This window comes from Podarcis liolepis (assembly GCF_965112155.1).
Source record: "Podarcis liolepis genome assembly, chromosome: 8".
In the NCBI taxonomy this organism is placed as follows: Eukaryota; Metazoa; Chordata; class Lepidosauria; order Squamata; family Lacertidae; genus Podarcis; species Podarcis liolepis.
In genome coordinates, this window is record NC_139560.1 from 1,991,138 (window position 1) to 2,008,547 (window position 17,410).

General features: G+C 46.5%; 2 protein-coding genes across 4 annotated transcripts in view; both read right to left on the reverse strand.

Moving 5' to 3' along the window:
• Nucleotides 1–1,208: 1,208 nt before the first annotated feature.
• Nucleotides 1,209–10,591, reverse strand: MFSD3 (major facilitator superfamily domain containing 3). Of its 2 annotated transcripts, none has more exons than XM_083516891.1 (6): nucleotides 10,447–10,591; nucleotides 5,844–6,543; nucleotides 4,538–4,685; nucleotides 3,858–3,964; nucleotides 2,751–2,860; nucleotides 1,209–1,733 (listed from the first exon to the last, which is right to left on the reverse strand). In XM_083516891.1, exons 2-6 carry the CDS (start codon nucleotides 6,520–6,522, stop codon nucleotides 1,569–1,571), a joined length of 1,209 nt encoding a protein of 402 aa, XP_083373017.1. In that variant the 5' UTR covers nucleotides 6,523–6,543; nucleotides 10,447–10,591; the 3' UTR covers nucleotides 1,209–1,568. The 2 variants fall into 2 exon arrangements, with proteins under 2 accessions (XP_083373017.1, XP_083373018.1); XM_083516892.1 differs by lacking the exon at nucleotides 10,447–10,591 and adding an exon at nucleotides 6,994–7,123 and having other exon boundaries at nucleotides 5,844–6,637.
• A 1,635-nt stretch (nucleotides 10,592–12,226) lies between these two features.
• The window catches only part of RECQL4 (RecQ like helicase 4), a 46,311-nt gene continuing 41,127 nt past the window's right edge, over nucleotides 12,227–17,410 (reverse strand). For both annotated transcript variants that reach the window (XM_083516506.1, XM_083516505.1), the window contains exons 22-25: nucleotides 16,932–17,118; nucleotides 15,446–15,608; nucleotides 14,631–14,739; nucleotides 12,227–13,241 (exon numbers count right to left, since the gene is read on the reverse strand). In XM_083516506.1, the coding sequence (XP_083372632.1) occupies nucleotides 13,120–13,241; nucleotides 14,631–14,739; nucleotides 15,446–15,608; nucleotides 16,932–17,118 (581 nt within the window). In that variant the 3' untranslated portion in view covers nucleotides 12,227–13,119. The remainder of the gene's footprint in view (nucleotides 13,242–14,630; nucleotides 14,740–15,445; nucleotides 15,609–16,931; nucleotides 17,119–17,410) is intronic.

The window sequence follows — 17,410 nt, forward strand, 5'->3', positions numbered from 1 at the left end:
GAGGGGGTGAGGGAACCTTCCCATTGTCTCAGGAATTGGGTAATCACCATCTCAAAGGAATGGCCAGACTACCAGGAAAGGCAATCAGATAAGGCATTATCAGATAACCTGGCAGACAGGAAAAACAACAACATTCAAATTTCTGCTGTAGACCACCTTTTCTGTGATGTATGTATGGATGTATGGAGGGGTGGTCTTGAGCTCCAGGGCAGGGAATTTAAAATGTCTATATAAAGACAGGCACACCTCCTCTGTCCTCCTGTGTGTGAGGGGAGCACCCTGTTGCAACAGCTTTAATAAAGATCAGGCTTACTAGCTGCTTTGCTTCTCAATATTCTCTGCTTGGCCTCTGTTATTTTCTCCTACCAATAGGGATAATAATAATAATAATAATAATAATAATAATAATAATAATAATAATATATTAGTACCCCGCCCATCTGGCTGGGTTTCCTATTTAAGGACTCTATATGGGCTCTTGGATACCCCATAAGGGCAGATTTTGTTTACAACAGGGGTATACTCTCTTTTGACCCAAGAAAAATAAATATATCCTGTTATTTTCTATGTTTCTCAGAGATAACAACTAAGTGTGGGTAGATCAACGTGTATCTTGAGCTTTTCTGTGCGCACAGACCCCTTAAAACTCTTATCTGTAATTCTGTTACGAATTATTGTGTTATACACACCTTTCTGACTTGACATCTTGTATGGCAGTTATGGTAAACTTCCAAGCCATGGCTAAGTGGAAGAAGAGTCGGAAGCAGACTTTAAAGTGTTCCCGAATCCTCCTTTGCAGCTGTGGCTTGAATTCAAGACAGAAATGCAAAGGGAAAAAGATATATTCCTTTGCAGGTGCAGCCTGAACTCAAGCCACACCTGCAAATGAAGAACTGGAAGTGTACTTTTGGAGTCTTTCCTCTGGCATTTGAGTCACCTGGCGCTGTTGGTGACCATCAGGTGATTAACAGGTGGGGAGAGATGCTGTGCCACTCAGAGGTCCAGCTTCTGGGTCTCCCGTTGAGGCATCTGGATGCTGGACTGGGTAGGGTTTGGGCCTGATCCTGATCTCATGATGTCCCTTGGCATTCTCCAGGACTCACTGGGGCTCGCTGCTCCAGGACCCAAGCAGAGCTGGGTTCAAGAAGCCATCTTACCTCGCAGCCCAACCCGATGAGCATTTCCTCAGAAGTAAATCCAACGGTGTGTTTTTGTTTTTTTTTAAAAAAAGTTTATTTATTTGCTCTCACACCCTGCCACAGACAGCGATCCTGCCCTCCTTTACTTCTCAGTCACTGGCAATAAACACTGAGGCATTAACTGACCTTGGAATTCAGTCTAAACACACCGTGGACATTCCCTGGCAAATAGAAGGAGTGTTCCTGAGACAATTACTTTCAGGGAGGCCCTTGCCAGCTCTTCCCCCTCACAAAAGGCTGTGAGATCCCTGAGGAATTGTGGCTTACGGGGCTGCGGAGACCTGGAAAATCCCCCTTGGCCACCTCTGGCCCACAGTGACCCTGCTTCCTGTCAGGTTCTCCTCTTCTTCCTCCTGGCGGCAGCAGCCATCACCTTCTGGAAGACAGTATGTAGGCAACAGAGGTGCTGGAGAGGGCGAGGAAAACGCTAAAGGCCCCGACGAAGCCCAGCCAGTCCACCACGATGCCTGCCAGGCTGCTGAACACCAGTTTGCCCAGCACTTCCAGCGTGGCCAGCAGGGAGTAGTGAGTGGCCTGCAGAGGAAAGAGAGGCGTCGTAAGGAGAGGAGGGGATCCAGCCCACAGCCCAGAGGCAGCACACAGAATTGTTCCCCTCCCCATTTATATTTGTAAAGGTAAAGGGACCCCTGACCTTTAGGTCCAGTCGTGGCTGACTCTGGGGTTGTGGTGCTCATCTCGCTTTACTGGCCGAGGGAGCCAGCGTACAGCTTCCGGGTCATGTGGCCAGCAGGACTGAGCCACTTCCGGTGAATCAGAGCAGCGCATGGAAACGCCGTTTACCTTCCCACCAGAGCAGTACCTATTTATCTACTTGAACTTTGACATGCTTTCGAACTGCTAGGTTGGCAGGAGCAGGGACCGAGCAACGGGAGCTCACCCCGTTGCGGGGATTCGAACCGCCGACCTTCTGTTCGGCAAGTCCTAGACTCAGTGGTTTAACCCACAGCGCCACCTGCATCCCATTTATATTTGAAGAGAGCCTAAAGCAGGCATAGGCAAACTCGGCCATCCAGATGTTTTTGGACTACAACTCCCATGATCCCTAGCTAACAGGACCAGTGGTCAGGGATGATGGGAATTGTAGTCTCAAAACATCTGGAGGGCCAGGTTTGCTTTTGCATGGCCTAAAGGCTCATTTCTACACACCCTTCTTGAAGGCATAGCGAGGGAGGAGCAAATGTTATTTGTTTATTCATTTGTTCCCCACCCTTCACCCTAAGGTCCCAGGGCAGGTTACAGCTTTAAAGCACAATGTTAAAGAAAAAAAATATCTTATTTATCCTGGCTCTGGATAAATAGTTTGAATATTCCACACACTCCCCCCCCCCCTCATTTTTCTGGGGGGAAACGGCTTTGGGGGGGAAACGGAAAAAAGCCGGGTCCCCCCCCATTTTTCCAGGCCTTCCCATCTCTAGTTAAGATGTTACTAGTTTATATTAAGTGAACTGGCTTTTTAAAGAACCAAAGCAAACCAACACATGTTCTTTGGGCAGTGGAGTGGGGAGCCGAACGTAGAGGCAAGAGTTGTACCTGTATGTTCTCCTGGGCCTTTTGTGCGCATTGCATCATTATGCTGAACGTTAAGGTGGTTACAAGGCCAGCGATGAAGTGCTGTAGGAAGATGCTCAGCACAGCTGCCACTGGACACACAGAGAGAAAGAGAGGGAGGGAGGGAGAGATCTGTTAGTCTAGAAGCAGCAAACAGGGGAAAGTGTCTGGTTGGCTTCCAAAAACCCAAAGGAGGTGTGGGTTAAGGATTCAAGAGCTACAGTCTCTTTACCTGTTGCTGGGCCTGAACTCTTGAGGAACTCAAGAGTTCCCATTGCTTAGCAAAATTTTGGCCTTCCTGGTTGCAAGTGTGCATGTGCAAATTTGCAGGCAAGGTGTGCAAATGACTGTGTGTGTGTGTGTGCGTGTGTGTGTGTGTGTGTGTGTGTGTATATATATAAATTTTTATTTATACCCCGCCCTTCCCGGTTTAAAACACTTAATTGTAAAAGCAGCCTAAAATACAGTATAAAAACATGAATAACAATAAAATTCAAAGTTCAGAAATCAATTTAGGGGAAATCCATTTAATAAGCATTAGATAATCCCCAGGGCTAGCTGGCTGAATTGGTCCTACTTGGGCCAGCGAGGAGGCCAGGGGAGAATTAGCTGTGGGGTCTCAGAGCGGGTAATCTGCATAAAAGAGGAGGGGGGGAAGAGAAGGGAAATAAAAGATCAGGCTGAATTCAAATTAAAGGCCAGGCAGAATAACTCTGTCTTACAGGCCTGACAGAAGGTTAAATCCTGCAGGGCCCTGGTCTCATGGGACAGAGCATCCCACCAGGTCGGAGCCATCGCTGAAAAGGCCCTGGTGGAGGACAGTCTGGGTTCCTTAGGGCCCGGGACCTCTAAACTATGGTTATTCATGGACCTTAAGGTCCTCTGCAGACCAGGAGAGGCGGTCCCTCTACACTGCCAGTATAAAAGGTCGTCCTCATTGAAGTCCCTCAAATTCTGCAAACACTCAGATTCAGGGTGGGGAGAATAAACCACAGTAAACACATTTGTGACTTTAGGACTCTTGGATGAGATCTGAACCGAGACTGAAGCAGAAGAAGCAGCTGCTGTGTTGGGCTGCTTTCAGCTCACCTTCAAAGACTGGTTTTTTGTCCTCATAGGCAACCAGCAGGAGTGTTTGGAAGACCAGGCTGAACAAGCGGAATATCATCAAGGTCTTCAGCATAGAAAAGGCGTTGCTGGGGAGAACAAGCCACAAAGGAAAGTCATCAGGGATGGCAGAAGCACTCAGGGACAGCACAAGAAGAGGTTCATTGCAGGGCGGCAAGGGCAGAGACTGACGTGAAAAGGCTATGAATCAAATCAGGCTGCCCTGGAGAAAAGATCCAGCCTTCAGCATTCTGGAGTAGATGTTGCAAGCAGGGCAAAAGATGTGCTGTGGAAATGTTAGCTATTTCTAACTGAGTGCAGAGGAAGTCAAAGGATAATAGGTGGCAGGTGGGCGTGTTTTCAAAAGCATTTGCAAATGGCCATTCAACCCTCCAAGGATCCATAGTTTTTTTGTTTTTTGTAAAATGCTTCTGGTCCTTGAGGCGGCAAAAGATACGGATTCCTGAGAGCAAATCAGGCATTCCCGATTCCCTTTTCTCCCCGCTTCTCAGTGTACGGCAGCCTCATAATTCTGCATAAATGGGACAAAGCACGGCAGGAAGAAAGTGCCTGCTGGAAGTGAAAAACTGGGCAGAGTAAGATGAAAAACCACATGGAGAATCCATAGCATGAAACCCCATTTGAAGGCTGATGGTGCTTACCCCTGTTTTGACATCAGATAGCCTCCAAGTGAGGAGCCTATAATGGAGAAGATCATGGCCACAATCCCATTCCAGAAGCCAAGCTCCTGTGGGGAAAAGGAATGGTCCAGTAGGAAGAGGGGAAACATGGATATAGCCCCTTGTTCACCTGCAAGGAGAATCAAGGTTCAGTTTCCAGCAAAGCCTATCCTGGGCTGGGAAACCTCAGCTGCTGCAAATAATAGGGATAGGAATTACAGTTACTATTACAGGCAGCAACCACTTTGCGCAGGGACTCTATTCCCGGCCCCTGTGTGTGTCGGTGGGGCGAGCATAAGCCTGCCCACCTTGTTATGCCCCACCCTGTTCTGCCCCTATTCTGCCCTCTGCCAGGTCCAAAACAACCCATGTATTGGTGTTCACACGTCAATCGGACGCATGCAATATGGTTGCTGCCTGTATGGGTGAGTATAGCCTTTCAGATAGCTTAGGCTAGAACCATATAGTAATAATTATAATAATTTATTATTTGTACCCTGCCCATCTGGCTGGGTTTCCCCAGCCACTCTGGGCGGCTTCCAACAAACATCAAAAATACACTAAGATAGGGCAGAGCTTTCCAAACTTTTCATGTTGCTGACACACTTTTTAGACATGCATCATTTCGCAACACAGCAATTCAGTTTTACTAGCAAACCGGAGGTTAAACCCTTTTCCAACCCCAGGAGGAGCATGGGAAGCGTTCACACGACACAACGACACACTGCAGCCGACATGCTAACATGTTGCGACACAGCATTTTGAAAGCTCTGTGACTTTACAGGTCACAACCAGCACTTTGAATTGGGCCTGGAAAATAGGCCAGTAGCCAGCAGAGCTGGTGTAACAAGGGAGTCAGACACACAGGCTGCCAGAGAAACTATCTCTGTTGTAACTCTGGGGGTGGGTCACAAGATGCAGGCTAACTCAGTTACTTAAAAAAAGCACATGACGTAAGACAGCCTCCCCATGGCTGATGGGGGTTGCAGTCCGAAACATCTGGAAGTCACTAGGCTGGAGAAACCGGAAGAGCTAAGAAGCTGAAGGTGCTTAAGAGGAGGTGCATTCAAAACTGTAGTGGCCTCACCCTCACCTCTCACACCTGAAACGGCATCAACTTGGAAGGTCTACATCATCTGACTTTGCTGAACTGCACACAATATCCCCACGTTATCCTCTCCCCATTAGCCTGGACCCCTTTCCCAAAGACACACTGTGCATGTCCTAACAGATCAACCATTTGGCTCACCAGCGTAATCTGCAGCTGCTAGTCTTTAGAAGGACTCACCCAACTTATAGAGGAGCACCAAACCAACAGTCCAAAGAGTGTCCGGCACCTTGAGAAGCTCTTGGAGCATGAGGCAGGGGTTTAAGGTTCTGAACCTGACCCAATCGTATTGAGGATCGAACCTCACTTTCAGTTTTAGGTTAGCATTCCAGGTGACTCCAATGGCCACAACATAAAGAAGGGCCAGGCCCACAAAGAGGGTCTGCCAGCCCAGGTGATGGAGGACAGTGAGCAGGCCCCCTCCTGCCAAGACGGAGCCCAGCTTGTAGGCCACGACCTGGATGGTGTTGCCGTACCCAATCTCACGTTGCGTCAGCAGCTGGATGGCAATCGCGTCCACTGCAATGTCTTGGATGGAGGCGCAGAAGTTCATGAGCAGGAGGACGATGGCCACCGGGAAGAAGTTTGCCTCGGGGGCCATGAGGGAGCAGGCCAGGCAGGCCAGCACGAAGCCATACAGAGTGAGCAGCAGCCACGTCCTCTTGGTGAAGTAATGGTCCACCAGGGGTGCCCAGAGCATCTTGAGAATCCAGGGCAAATAAAGCACCTTAGAGAGGCTGATCTTGGTAAAGGAGAGGCCCAGCGTGCGGAAGTAGATAGGCAGCAGCCCAGACTGGAGCCCATACGGGATGCCTTGGACAAAATACAGCATTGCGAGGACAGCATACTTGGCGTTCATCCTTCAGGAACTGCCATCCACCTGCAGGGAGAACAAGCAAAGATGGGCAGAGCTCAACAGGCTGAGGGATCTGTACCTTCACGTGCATCCAGGAGAAGTGTAGGTACAGTAGTGCCTCGCAAGACGAAATTAATCCGTTCCGCGAGTCTCTTCGTCTAGCAGTTTTTTCGTCTTGCAAAGCAACCCTATTAGTGGATTAGCGCTATTAGCGGCTTAGCGGCTATTAAAGGCTTAGCGGCTATTAAAGGATTAGCGGATTAGCGGCTAAAAGGCTATTAGCGGCTTAGCGGCTTAGAAAAAAGGGGGGAGCGGAAAAAAATCGGAACACTCACAAGACGTTTTCGTCTTGCAAAGCAAGCCCGTAGGGAAAATCGTCTTGCGAAGCAGCTCAAAAACGGAAAACCCTTTCGTCTAGCAGGTTTTCCGTCTTGCGAGGCATTCGTCTTGCGGGGCACCACTGTATTCAAGGACCAGAGGGAAAGGGAGTCTGCCCATTGGTAGTTGTGGAAAGAACTCAGAGGCTAGACATGTTATACACAAATAATGAAAATGAGACGGCATGGATTTAGCTTTCTCTGCCCAGCATAATATTTTGCAACTTATGGGCGCTGTTAGAGAGACACAATGATTTTCCAGGTAGATACCTGGTCAACCTAATATTCTAGAAAGCAGAACAGGGGAGAGTCTGGGTACGGTGGCATGGCTTCACAGAATGGAATTGCCCCGGTAGATGAAAGACAGGACTTGAAAACGTTTATTGTTTTTATTTTAAAATACCTGAAAGTTGCCTTTGGCCAGTAACCTCCAGGTTGCTAATGAAACTTACTGAAACATAATAAAGTCACAACAGCTTTATACAAATATTTGAGAAAACCCGTAAGATATCTTCTTGTATCTTAGCTTTTTGATTGGCTGCAGAAGCCAACACCCTACCCCACCCTGCTCTCCTGTCATTGGTGGAAAATAAACTACAAAGGGTACCATAATTCAGTCTTATTATTATTGTTTTACTTCTGATATAATTGATTTAATACCCTTTAACATGGTACAGCTGAAAATTGAGATAACACTGCATTTTAATATTGCTTGTTACGCACTTAAAGTCTTTACTACAATCAACTGGTATATAAATTTTGTTAAATGAATAAAATAAGATTTGAGGTCTTTATTTTACATATTCTTGTTTAGCTTTAAAATGACACAATATGGTACTGGAATCATTTTATTTTACCATGGGCTGTAAGAAGGACATAATAGACCTGATGGTTTTCACGTTGCTAGTAGTTAACCAACGTAACCAATCTTCAATAAAAGCCATTAATCATCGCCTGCCTACCTTCTCTGTTGGACACAACAATGTATTCAAGACATTGAGTTTTTACATGTGCTTGGTCCTTAATGTATATAATTTTATCAGCAGTTAGCATTTAATCCTTAAAGGTAAAGGTACCCCGGCCCGTACGGGCCAGTCGTGTCCGACTCTAGGGTTGTGCTCCCATCTCACTTAAGAGGCCAGGGGCCAGCGCTGTCCGGAGACACTTCCGGGTCATGTGGCCAGCGTGACAAAGCTGCAGCTGGCGAGCCAGCACCAGCGCAGCACACGGAAACGCCGTTTACCTTCCCGCTATAAAGCGGTACCTATTTATCTTCTTGCACTTAAGGGTGCTTTTGAACTGCTAGGTGGGCAGGAGCTGGGACCGAAAGACAGGAGCTCACCCCGCCGCGGGGATTCGAACCGCCGACCATACGATCGGCAAGTCCCAGGCACTGAGGTTTTACCCACAGCGCCACCCGCGTCCCTATTTCATCCTTAGAGTACGCTAATAGAATCTGATCAGAGTTTTACAACAGGATGGAGGTATATAAATTCATGCATGATATGGAGAAAATGGGTAGTGTTTTTCTCCCTTTCTCAAAATACTAGAAATTGTGGACCTCCAATAAAATTTAATGCTGAAAGATTCGGGACAGACAAAAGAAAGCATTTATTCATACAGCACACAGCTAAACTACGGAATTTGTTCCCACAAAAGATAGTGATGACCACCAACTTGGATGGCTATAAAAGAGAATTAGACAAATTCATGGAGAAAACAGCTACCAGCGGCAGCTAGCCACAAGGGCTATGCTCTGCTTCTGCTGTTAAAGGCCGTGTGCCTCTGAATAACAGCTGCTGGAAACCTCAGGAGCAGAGCATGCTCTTGAACTCAGGTCTTGCTTGCAGGCTTCCCATATTGGGCGTCTGGCTGTCCACTGTGAGAACAGGATACTGGAGACATTAGATCTTCTTATGTCTGTAACCTAGGAAGCTCCTTTCTAGCAGATCAGAATATTTGTTCGACCAGCCCAGTGGAACCGGCACTGTTGCAGGTCCCACAAAACACGCATTCCACATTTGTAAGAACTTGGTCTTTTAGCGTGGTGGCACCTACCCTTTGGAACTCCCTGCCTATTGACATCAGGCAGGCTCCTTCACTGTACTCTTTTCGGTGCCTGCTTAAAACATTATTGTTTAGACAAGACTACCTAGATGTTTAGAAAGTAGATGCAAGTTTTAATTTGTTTTTGGTCTGCTGTCATTTTAGCTCTGTGAAAGTTTAACCTTTTTTGTAAACCACTTTGAGGTTTGACTGTTTTACAATCAAGTGGTGTATAATATATATTTTTTAAATACACACATGCACACACACATATATAATATCCTTTCTAACTGGCAGTGGATGCTTAGGACCCTTTTTTAAAAACTGGGGTTGCCGTATTTAGGAACTGTGCCTGCTAAAAACATTCTTGTTTAAGCAAGCTTACCAAGACACTTAGAAATGCTGGTATGTTTTTTAACCCCCCTCTTTTTTGAGGGGGGCCATCAAGGGTAGCCAGCATTATGCCCCCCAAATGATGTTGGGCTCCCTACTCATAACAGCCCCTGCCATGCTGTAGTCTGTCATCATCTGAAGTGCATCCGGTTGGCTCCCTGTGCTTCGATTCCTTTTGAACATCCTTTCAGTCCATGCGAAAGGACTCCCTTAACTATCTGTCACCATCAATCTGTCATCTTTTCTTTGTGTAGGGGTCCAGTGCCGGTGTATTCATATTTATTTCTTACGTCTCATTTTTAAAAATCTATTATGTGTTCTCATTTTGTATTTTTACGTTGTGAACTGCCCTGTGATCTTTGTGGTATGCAAATTTAATAAACAACGAATATAAATAATTTTCTTATTTTGACTTTCCGTATCTTTTATGCCGTCGTCGTGGTTTTGTTATTGTTTTGTTATCTGATTTCTTTCCGCAGGGCCTGTAAGACAGAGTTGTTGCGCCTGGCCTTTGGCTAGGAGCCAATTTGATTCCCTCTCCCTCTTTCTTTTTCCTTTCTCCTCCTGCGATGAGGCTGCATTTTAATGTTTCAATATTTTAATGTTGCATTTTAATCTTGTTTTTTAAGTTGTATTCATTCAACTTGTTTTTATTATCGCTTGTTAGCTTGTTAGCCTTGGCTGGGGAGGGCGGGGTATAAATAAAAAATATTATTATTATTATTTTAACCTTTTTTTCGTAAACCACTTTGAGGCGTCGTTGTTTTGCCAATCGTGCAGGGTATGAATTCGGAATAACTGCATAAATGCTAACGGAGTTTGGGTTTGGGGGCTCTCCTGCCTGCCAAACGTACACCCCCTACTCCCAAAAACGAAGCTTCCCCAGCCCCCACAGGAACCCCTGTGGCACCAGCAGGACTCAGCATCACTGGGTTGCCAGCCTCCCTGGCAGCATCAGCAGCATCCCCGAGGCGAGTGGTCCAGCTTCCCCTCCGTTGCCATGGCAACCCCCTCCCCACCGGCCCTTCCGCGCTTCCGCCGCTAGAGGGCGCCGCTGAGCCGCCCCCTTTCCGCCCCCTCCCTCTCCTTCCCCGCCGCTCGCGGGACCCACATAAAAGTCCAGCCGCTCCGCTTCCACGGCCAACAGCGAGAGCGGAAACGCCGCCGCCGCCCTCAGAGAAACGGAACCAGGCCCAGACCATGAGCGCAGGTACACTTCCGGTGAAGGAGAGAGGAAAAGGGCAAGCGTCGCTTTCGGACCGGAAACGGCGCTCCGTCGGTGAGGCTTCGCGGCCCTTCTAGGCGGCGCCTCTCGGTTGACTTCGCTCGGCAGGCGCCGCGACGCTATTTCACCCTAAAGGGCACAGTCTCACTGCAAAGGCCGAGACTTCCGGTTGTCGATCGAAAGCGGGCTTGGGCAGAATCGGAGAGTGGCGCCGCTCTATCCTTTTTACCTCTCTAGAGGTGCAGGATTCAATCCCCAAAGGCGCACCCCTCCGTTGTCTCTCGAGACAGACGGATGCCAACAACGGGGCAGGCTCACTTTGCTATGAAGAGGCAGAGTTCGACCGAGTACCGGTAGTGTTCATAAGGACTTCATTGAAACTGTGTTCCCTTTGGGTCAGGGGACCATAGAGGTAGAAAACAGCAAGAGGTCATCATCCCGTTTCAGCACTTGACAAGCTGCATCCAGCACTGCCAATAAAGGACACTAAGATGATGCTGTTAAGGTGCTACACTCAATATGCCAGCAAGTTTGGAAAACTCAGCAGTGGCCAGAGGATTGGAGAGGATCAGTCTACATCCCAATCCCAAAGAAGAGCAGTGCCAAAGAATGCTACAACTACCGCACAATTGCACTCATTTCACACGCTAGCAAGGTGATGCTTAAAATTCTACAAGGCAGGCTCAAGCAGTATGTGGACCAAGAACTCCCAGAAGTGCAAGCTGGATTTCGAAGGGGCAGAGGAACCAGAGACCAAATTGCAAACATGCGCTGGATTATGGAGAAAGCTAGAGAGTTCCAGAAAGACATCTACTTCTGCTTCATTGACTATGCAAAAGCCTTTGACTGTGTTGACCACAGCAAACTATGGCAAGTTCTTAAAGAAATGGGAGTGCCTGATCACCTCATCTGTCTCCTGCGAAATCTCTATGTGGGACAAGAAGCTACAGTTAGAACTGGATATGGAACAACTGATTGGTTTAAAATTGGGAAAGGAGTACAACAAGGCTGTATATTGTCCCCCTGCTTATTTAACTTATATGCAGAATTCATCATGCGAAAGGCTGGGCTGGATGAATCCCAAGCTGGAATTAAAATTGCAGGAAGAAATATCAACAACCTCAGATATGCAGATGACACAACCTTGATGGCAGAAAGTGAGGAGGAATTAAAGAACCTTTTATTGAGGGTGAAAGAGGAGAGCGCAAAATATGGTCTGAAGCTCAACATCAAAAAGACTAAGATCATGGCCACTGGTCCCATCACCTCCTGGCAAATAGAAGGGGAAGAAATGGAGGCAGTGAGAGATTTTACTTTCTTGGGCTCCATGATCACTGCAGATGGTGACAGCAGTCACGAAATTAAAAGACGCCTGCTCCTTGGGAGAAAAGCAGTGACAAACCTAGACAGCATCTTAAAAAGTAGAGACATCACCTTGCCAACAAAGGTCCGTATAGTTAAAGCTATGGTTTTCCCCGTAGTGATGTATGGAAGTGAGAGCTGGACCATCAAGAAGGCTGACCGCCAAAGAATGGATGCTTTTGAATTCTGGTGCTGGAGGAGACTCTTGAGAGTCCCATGGACCGCAAGAAGATCAAACCTACTACTATTAAATTCCTCACCTGTTTAGTTCCTGCTCAAACAGATGGGAAGGCTGCATATAAACTTCTTTGTATATTTATTAAGGCAAATGTACAAAAAGGATGTGGGGGAATTGAGAGAAAAATCAGTGCTAAATTAAGACTGTCCGTTCACGATCTATTTTATAACAATGCAAGCATTCCTCACTTATTTAAAAATATGTTAAAGGCCCCTGCATACAATGAAATAGATTTATTGCAGGTGAAGAGGTGGGCGGCAGCCAAACATTTACAGCATTATATTTCTAAATGCCATATAAAAGCAAATCCTCACACTTCTTTTATGGAAGAGGATCTGCCCATTAGATTATGCTTGCTGACGCCAGTCCCTCCTGTATGTCTCCCAATTGTATGTGCATGTTCTACCCTTAATCATGGGTCCTCCTTTTATACATATTTTATTATCATTATTTATTAAATCAACCTCCCTCCCTCCAATGCTGGCACCCTGGAGGGAGGGAAGGCATCCATTAACACACTTGGAGATTTGCAAAGTATGTAGAAGTCCAGATAATAAATAAAAATAATAAAAATTCATAGAGGTTAGAAGAAGACTTAACACTCTCCCTTACATTAAAAAATATTTAAAAATCAGGACAATTTTGTAAAAAATCAAAAAATAAAAAGGAAGCTTTACATACAAAAATAGGAAAGGCTTGGAGATGAAAACAAGCAATTTTCCCCCAAACCTTTGCTTATTTCAGGGCAACAGAGAAGTCCATTCAGGTGCCCAGCTTTCCACCTGCCTTGCAGAGAGGTTCTGCAAAACCGCAAGGGGAGCAGGAGGTGCTGTTTTGGCTCCTGGGATGCTGGCTGGTCAGTTGCATCTTGCAATTAGAGCAACCTGCACACAGGCTTGAGGGAACTGTGGAGCTGTGCTCTGGGGTTTCATCCCTGGAGATGGCAGTGCAGGCTCAATTCAGTTCCAACGGATGATTTCTTCCATGGCCATGCGTATAATCTTGTTGAAATCAAAATGTATGTACTTCCTCCAGAAGCGCCGGTCTCTGCCATAAACTTGGGCTGGGTAGCGTGGGCTTCCTGTCCAAACGGAGAAAAATTCAATCAGCCACCAAAAGAATTGCAAGTGCTTGTTCATTTCTCAAAAAAACAGAGCAATGCCAGCCATTAGAGGGCCCAACAGAGCCTCCTGCTAGGCCTACATTATTGACATAGAGCTAAGGATTATGTGATAGGAATTTTGAGGTCTTAGATATATGTTCAATATTCATAAGTTTACCAGCCAAGCACGTACATAGATCAGCACAGGAAGACCGACCTGGAACCATTTTTGATTCCCAAACTGACCAAATGTTTTCTCTGAATGGAAAATGGGAAAGCCTCCCCATTGTCTTTTCCTTCACAAATCCTGTCTTAAAGGTATGTCTGCGTTTGAATAGGGTGAGCCTGTGACCTGACTCAGGAACTAAGTATTTATCATTACTAAGTATTTATCATTACAAAAGACTGGCCAGGCTCCCCAGGGTATCCAATCAAATAAGCAGGGTATCCAATCAAGTAAACAGGAAGAAAAACAACATTCAAATTTCTGTTGTAGACCGCCTTTTCTGTGATGTAGGTATGATGTATCTGGGGTGGTGGTCTTGAGCTACACCCCTTCTGTGATGTATGTATGATGTTTCTGGGGGTGGTCTTGATCTACAGCACGGCAATTTCAGAATGTCTATATAAGGCCTTGTTAGCTATTGTTCTGGGTTCCTCCTCCTTCTCCTTCATGTGAGGGGAGCACCCTGTTGCAACAGATCAATAAAGATCAAGCTTACTAGCTGCTTTGCTTCTCAATATTCTCTGGTTGGCCTCTGTTATTTTCTCCTACCAATAGGGAACCTACGTAAGGGCTCTATATGGGCTCTTGGATACCCCATAAGGGGAAAAGGGCAGAGATTCTGTTTACAACAATTACCAGTTTTGTTCACTTTGCAGCAGCCTTTGCCAAAGTAGTAGCCTCCAGGTGTCTTTAAGACTACAACAAACATCAGCCACGTCCAGGGAGTTGTAGTCCAAAACATCTGCAAGGCACCAGGTTGGAAGAGGCTGTTCTACAGCACTGTGGCAAATGTGATGCTCAATTGCCTTTGCCCTTGGGAGATCAGATTGTGATTGAGCAGAAGTGCCCTCTGGAGGTTTTGGTGGATTTCAGCCTATCGCCTGTGCGGTGCCAGGCTCTGTGCTGATGCAAGAAGCAGAGCAGACCACGGAACGGCTGGAGAATTACATCCTCACCTATAAAAAAATTCCTTCCAGTAGCACCTTAAAGACCAACTAAGTTAGTTCTTGGTATGAGCTTTCGTGTGCATAGCTCATACCAATAACTAACTTAGTTGGTCTTTAAGGTGCTACTGGAAGGAATTTTTTTATTTTGACTATGGCAGACCAACACGGCTACCTATCTGTAACTGGAATCCTCACCTATGCCGTGGAAGATCCTGGCCACAGCCCTGCCAGTGAACTTCTCGTCTTGGCGGAGAGACAGGAAGTTGCGGACGTCAGCTCGTATCTGCTCTTCCCAGTCCCGAAGCTGAAATTGGGAAGCAAAGCATACTGGGAGTTTAGTTACCGATTTGGACATGTTGAGCTGCTTTGTACCAAGTCAAAACACTGGACTCAGCTTTGCTCAGCATTGTGTACTTGACAGTTGGAAGTGTCTCCAGAAAGGACTCTTTCCCACCTCTGGTTTAAAAGGGAGAAGAGAACTCACTTCTTTGCACAGGTAGAAAAGTGGGCAGCGTAAATCTACTGATTATCTAGCCCAGAACTTCCTTCTGGCAGCAACTCAAGGTCTTTCCAGCCCCTTGCGGCCTGAGGCCTTTTTAAAACGGGAGATTTCTGCCTGCATAGGAGGTAATCTGCCACTGAGTTACGACCCTCTCCTTTGAAAAATAAGAGGAGTAGCCATCTGTCCATCTGCAGAGCAAGTCCCTAACCACAAATAAGTGGAGAGTACACAGTTAATATGAACAAATCTGCCAGAGGTTCACCTACCCACCCATCGTTATCTCAGGAGATCTTTAGAAAGCCTCCTCAGACCCATAAATAGTATTATGAAACAGATGAGGACCATGAAGTCCCAGGAGCATGGCAGGATTAGGGCACAGGAGACAGTGGCACATTGCCACACACGGTGCCTGACTGTGGCCACAATCTGGAGAAGCCCAAAAGAGATGCCTGTGTCATTCTACGCTTCAGTGCCATTAAGAGGAGGCGAAAAGAGCAGCTTCTCTCACTTTAATGTCTTGGAGATCCTCAGTGTCCTGCTCTTCACTTGGGAGTGCAGGATCCGCTTCATCTGTATCCTTCTCAAAATAATCCAGCAGCAAAGACTTCAGCTGGGCGCTCTTCTCCTCACCCCCGTGGTCACAGCACGAGGCACAGACGCGGAAAGCCACACTGCTCAAAAAGACGAGGGAGAGAGAATACTTTTCTTTTTGCAAATCGTTCTTAGCTGTAAAGGGAATCTGAAGGAGCGTCTCCACCCCCATCGTTCAGCCCGGACACTGAGGTCCAGCTCCAAGGGCCTTCTGGCGGTTCCCTCCCTGCAAGAAGCCAAGTTACAGGGAACCAGGCAGAGGGCCTTCTCGGTGGTGGCGCCCGCCCTGTGGAACGCGCTCCCACCAGATGTCAAAGAGAACAACAACTACCAGACTTTTAGAAGACAGCTGAAGGCAGCCCTGTTTAGGGAAGATTTAATGTTTGATGTATTACGGTATTTTAATATTTTTTTGGAAGCTGCCCAGAGTGGCTGGGGAAGCCCAGCCAGATGGGAAGGTATAAATAATAAATTATTATTATTTGTATGAGTTAACACTTTATTATCCCTTTGGAAGGAGGCTTCCCAACTGGTGCCTCCCATCCCTTCTCAGCTTCCAGCCAGTCCGTGACAAGCATCTGTTGTGTCGCTTAAACGCAAGGTGGTTTAATGAAGAAAAAGAAGGGACATTTTACCATATGTGGTGGGAATGTAAGAAGGTGAAGGGTTTCTGGGAGATGATATATAATGAACTGAAAAAGATGTTGAAATATACATTTGTAAAGAAACCAGAAGCTCTTCTGTTAGGAATAGTAGGAAATGAAATAAATAGAAAGGACTGTAAACTTTTCCAATATGCAGTTACAGCGGCGAGAATATTAATGGCCCAAAGATGGAAACAGAAGGAATTACCGACCCTGGAAGAATGGAGAATGAAAATGATGGACTATGCAGAACTGGACAAATTAACTGGGAAGATTAGATATCAACGAGACCATAAGTTCATCGAGGACTGGGGAAAATTTGTAGAATATCTGAAAAATATATGTGATGAACAAACAACGTTCATGGGATTTCAAGAAGCTCTGTGAAAGGTTGAGGAGTATTGTAAAAAAGAAAATAAGATTAGGAAGGCATATAAAAAGGCAGTATTAAATTTAGGAAATGGGTAACTAAAATTTAATTACGGATGATTGGCAGATAAGCTGAAGGAACTCCATAATATATAATTTGTGATAAATCTTTGATATGGTATTATATGTATATTGTATTGAAAATTAATAAAAACTATAAAAATAATAATAAAAAATAAAAATAAACGCAAGGTGGTTCTACCTCCCTGTTAGAACAGGAGATCTTTCTCCTCTCTCCCGTCCCCAGACTGAACACATTGTTCTTTTGCCCAGCTTCTCACACGCAGCAGAGCCCACCTTTTAAAGTGGTGCCAGTTTGTGCCTACCCACCTCTGAAAGGCCTGGAAGCAGGCCTGCAGCTGGGAAAGGGCAGCTTTTTCGCGGCCCGTCACTCGCTGGTGCAGGAAGTCACAGACCGAGTCCAGCTCCTCGTCTGTGAGATCGCCGTAGGAGCGCAGGTGGAAAGCAAACTGACCAAATTCCACGAGGATCCCGCTCTTCCTAGACACATGGGAACCTGTGCCACAAGGGAAGGGAAGAATTAAGAAGAGTGACCAGTGACCAGTGATGTGCCCTTTGGGGGAGGCCACACGCAGGGCATGAGCACAGCAACAGCACTCAGAGAGCCAGTGTGGTGTAGTGGTTAAGAGCGGAAGACTTGTAATCTGGGAACCGGGTTCGCGTCTCCGCTCCTCCACCTGCAGCTGCTGGGTGACCCTGGGCTAGTCACACTTCTCTGAAGTCTCTCAGCCCCACTCACCTCACAGAGTGTTTGTTGTGGGGGAGGAAGGGAAAGGAGAATGTTAGCC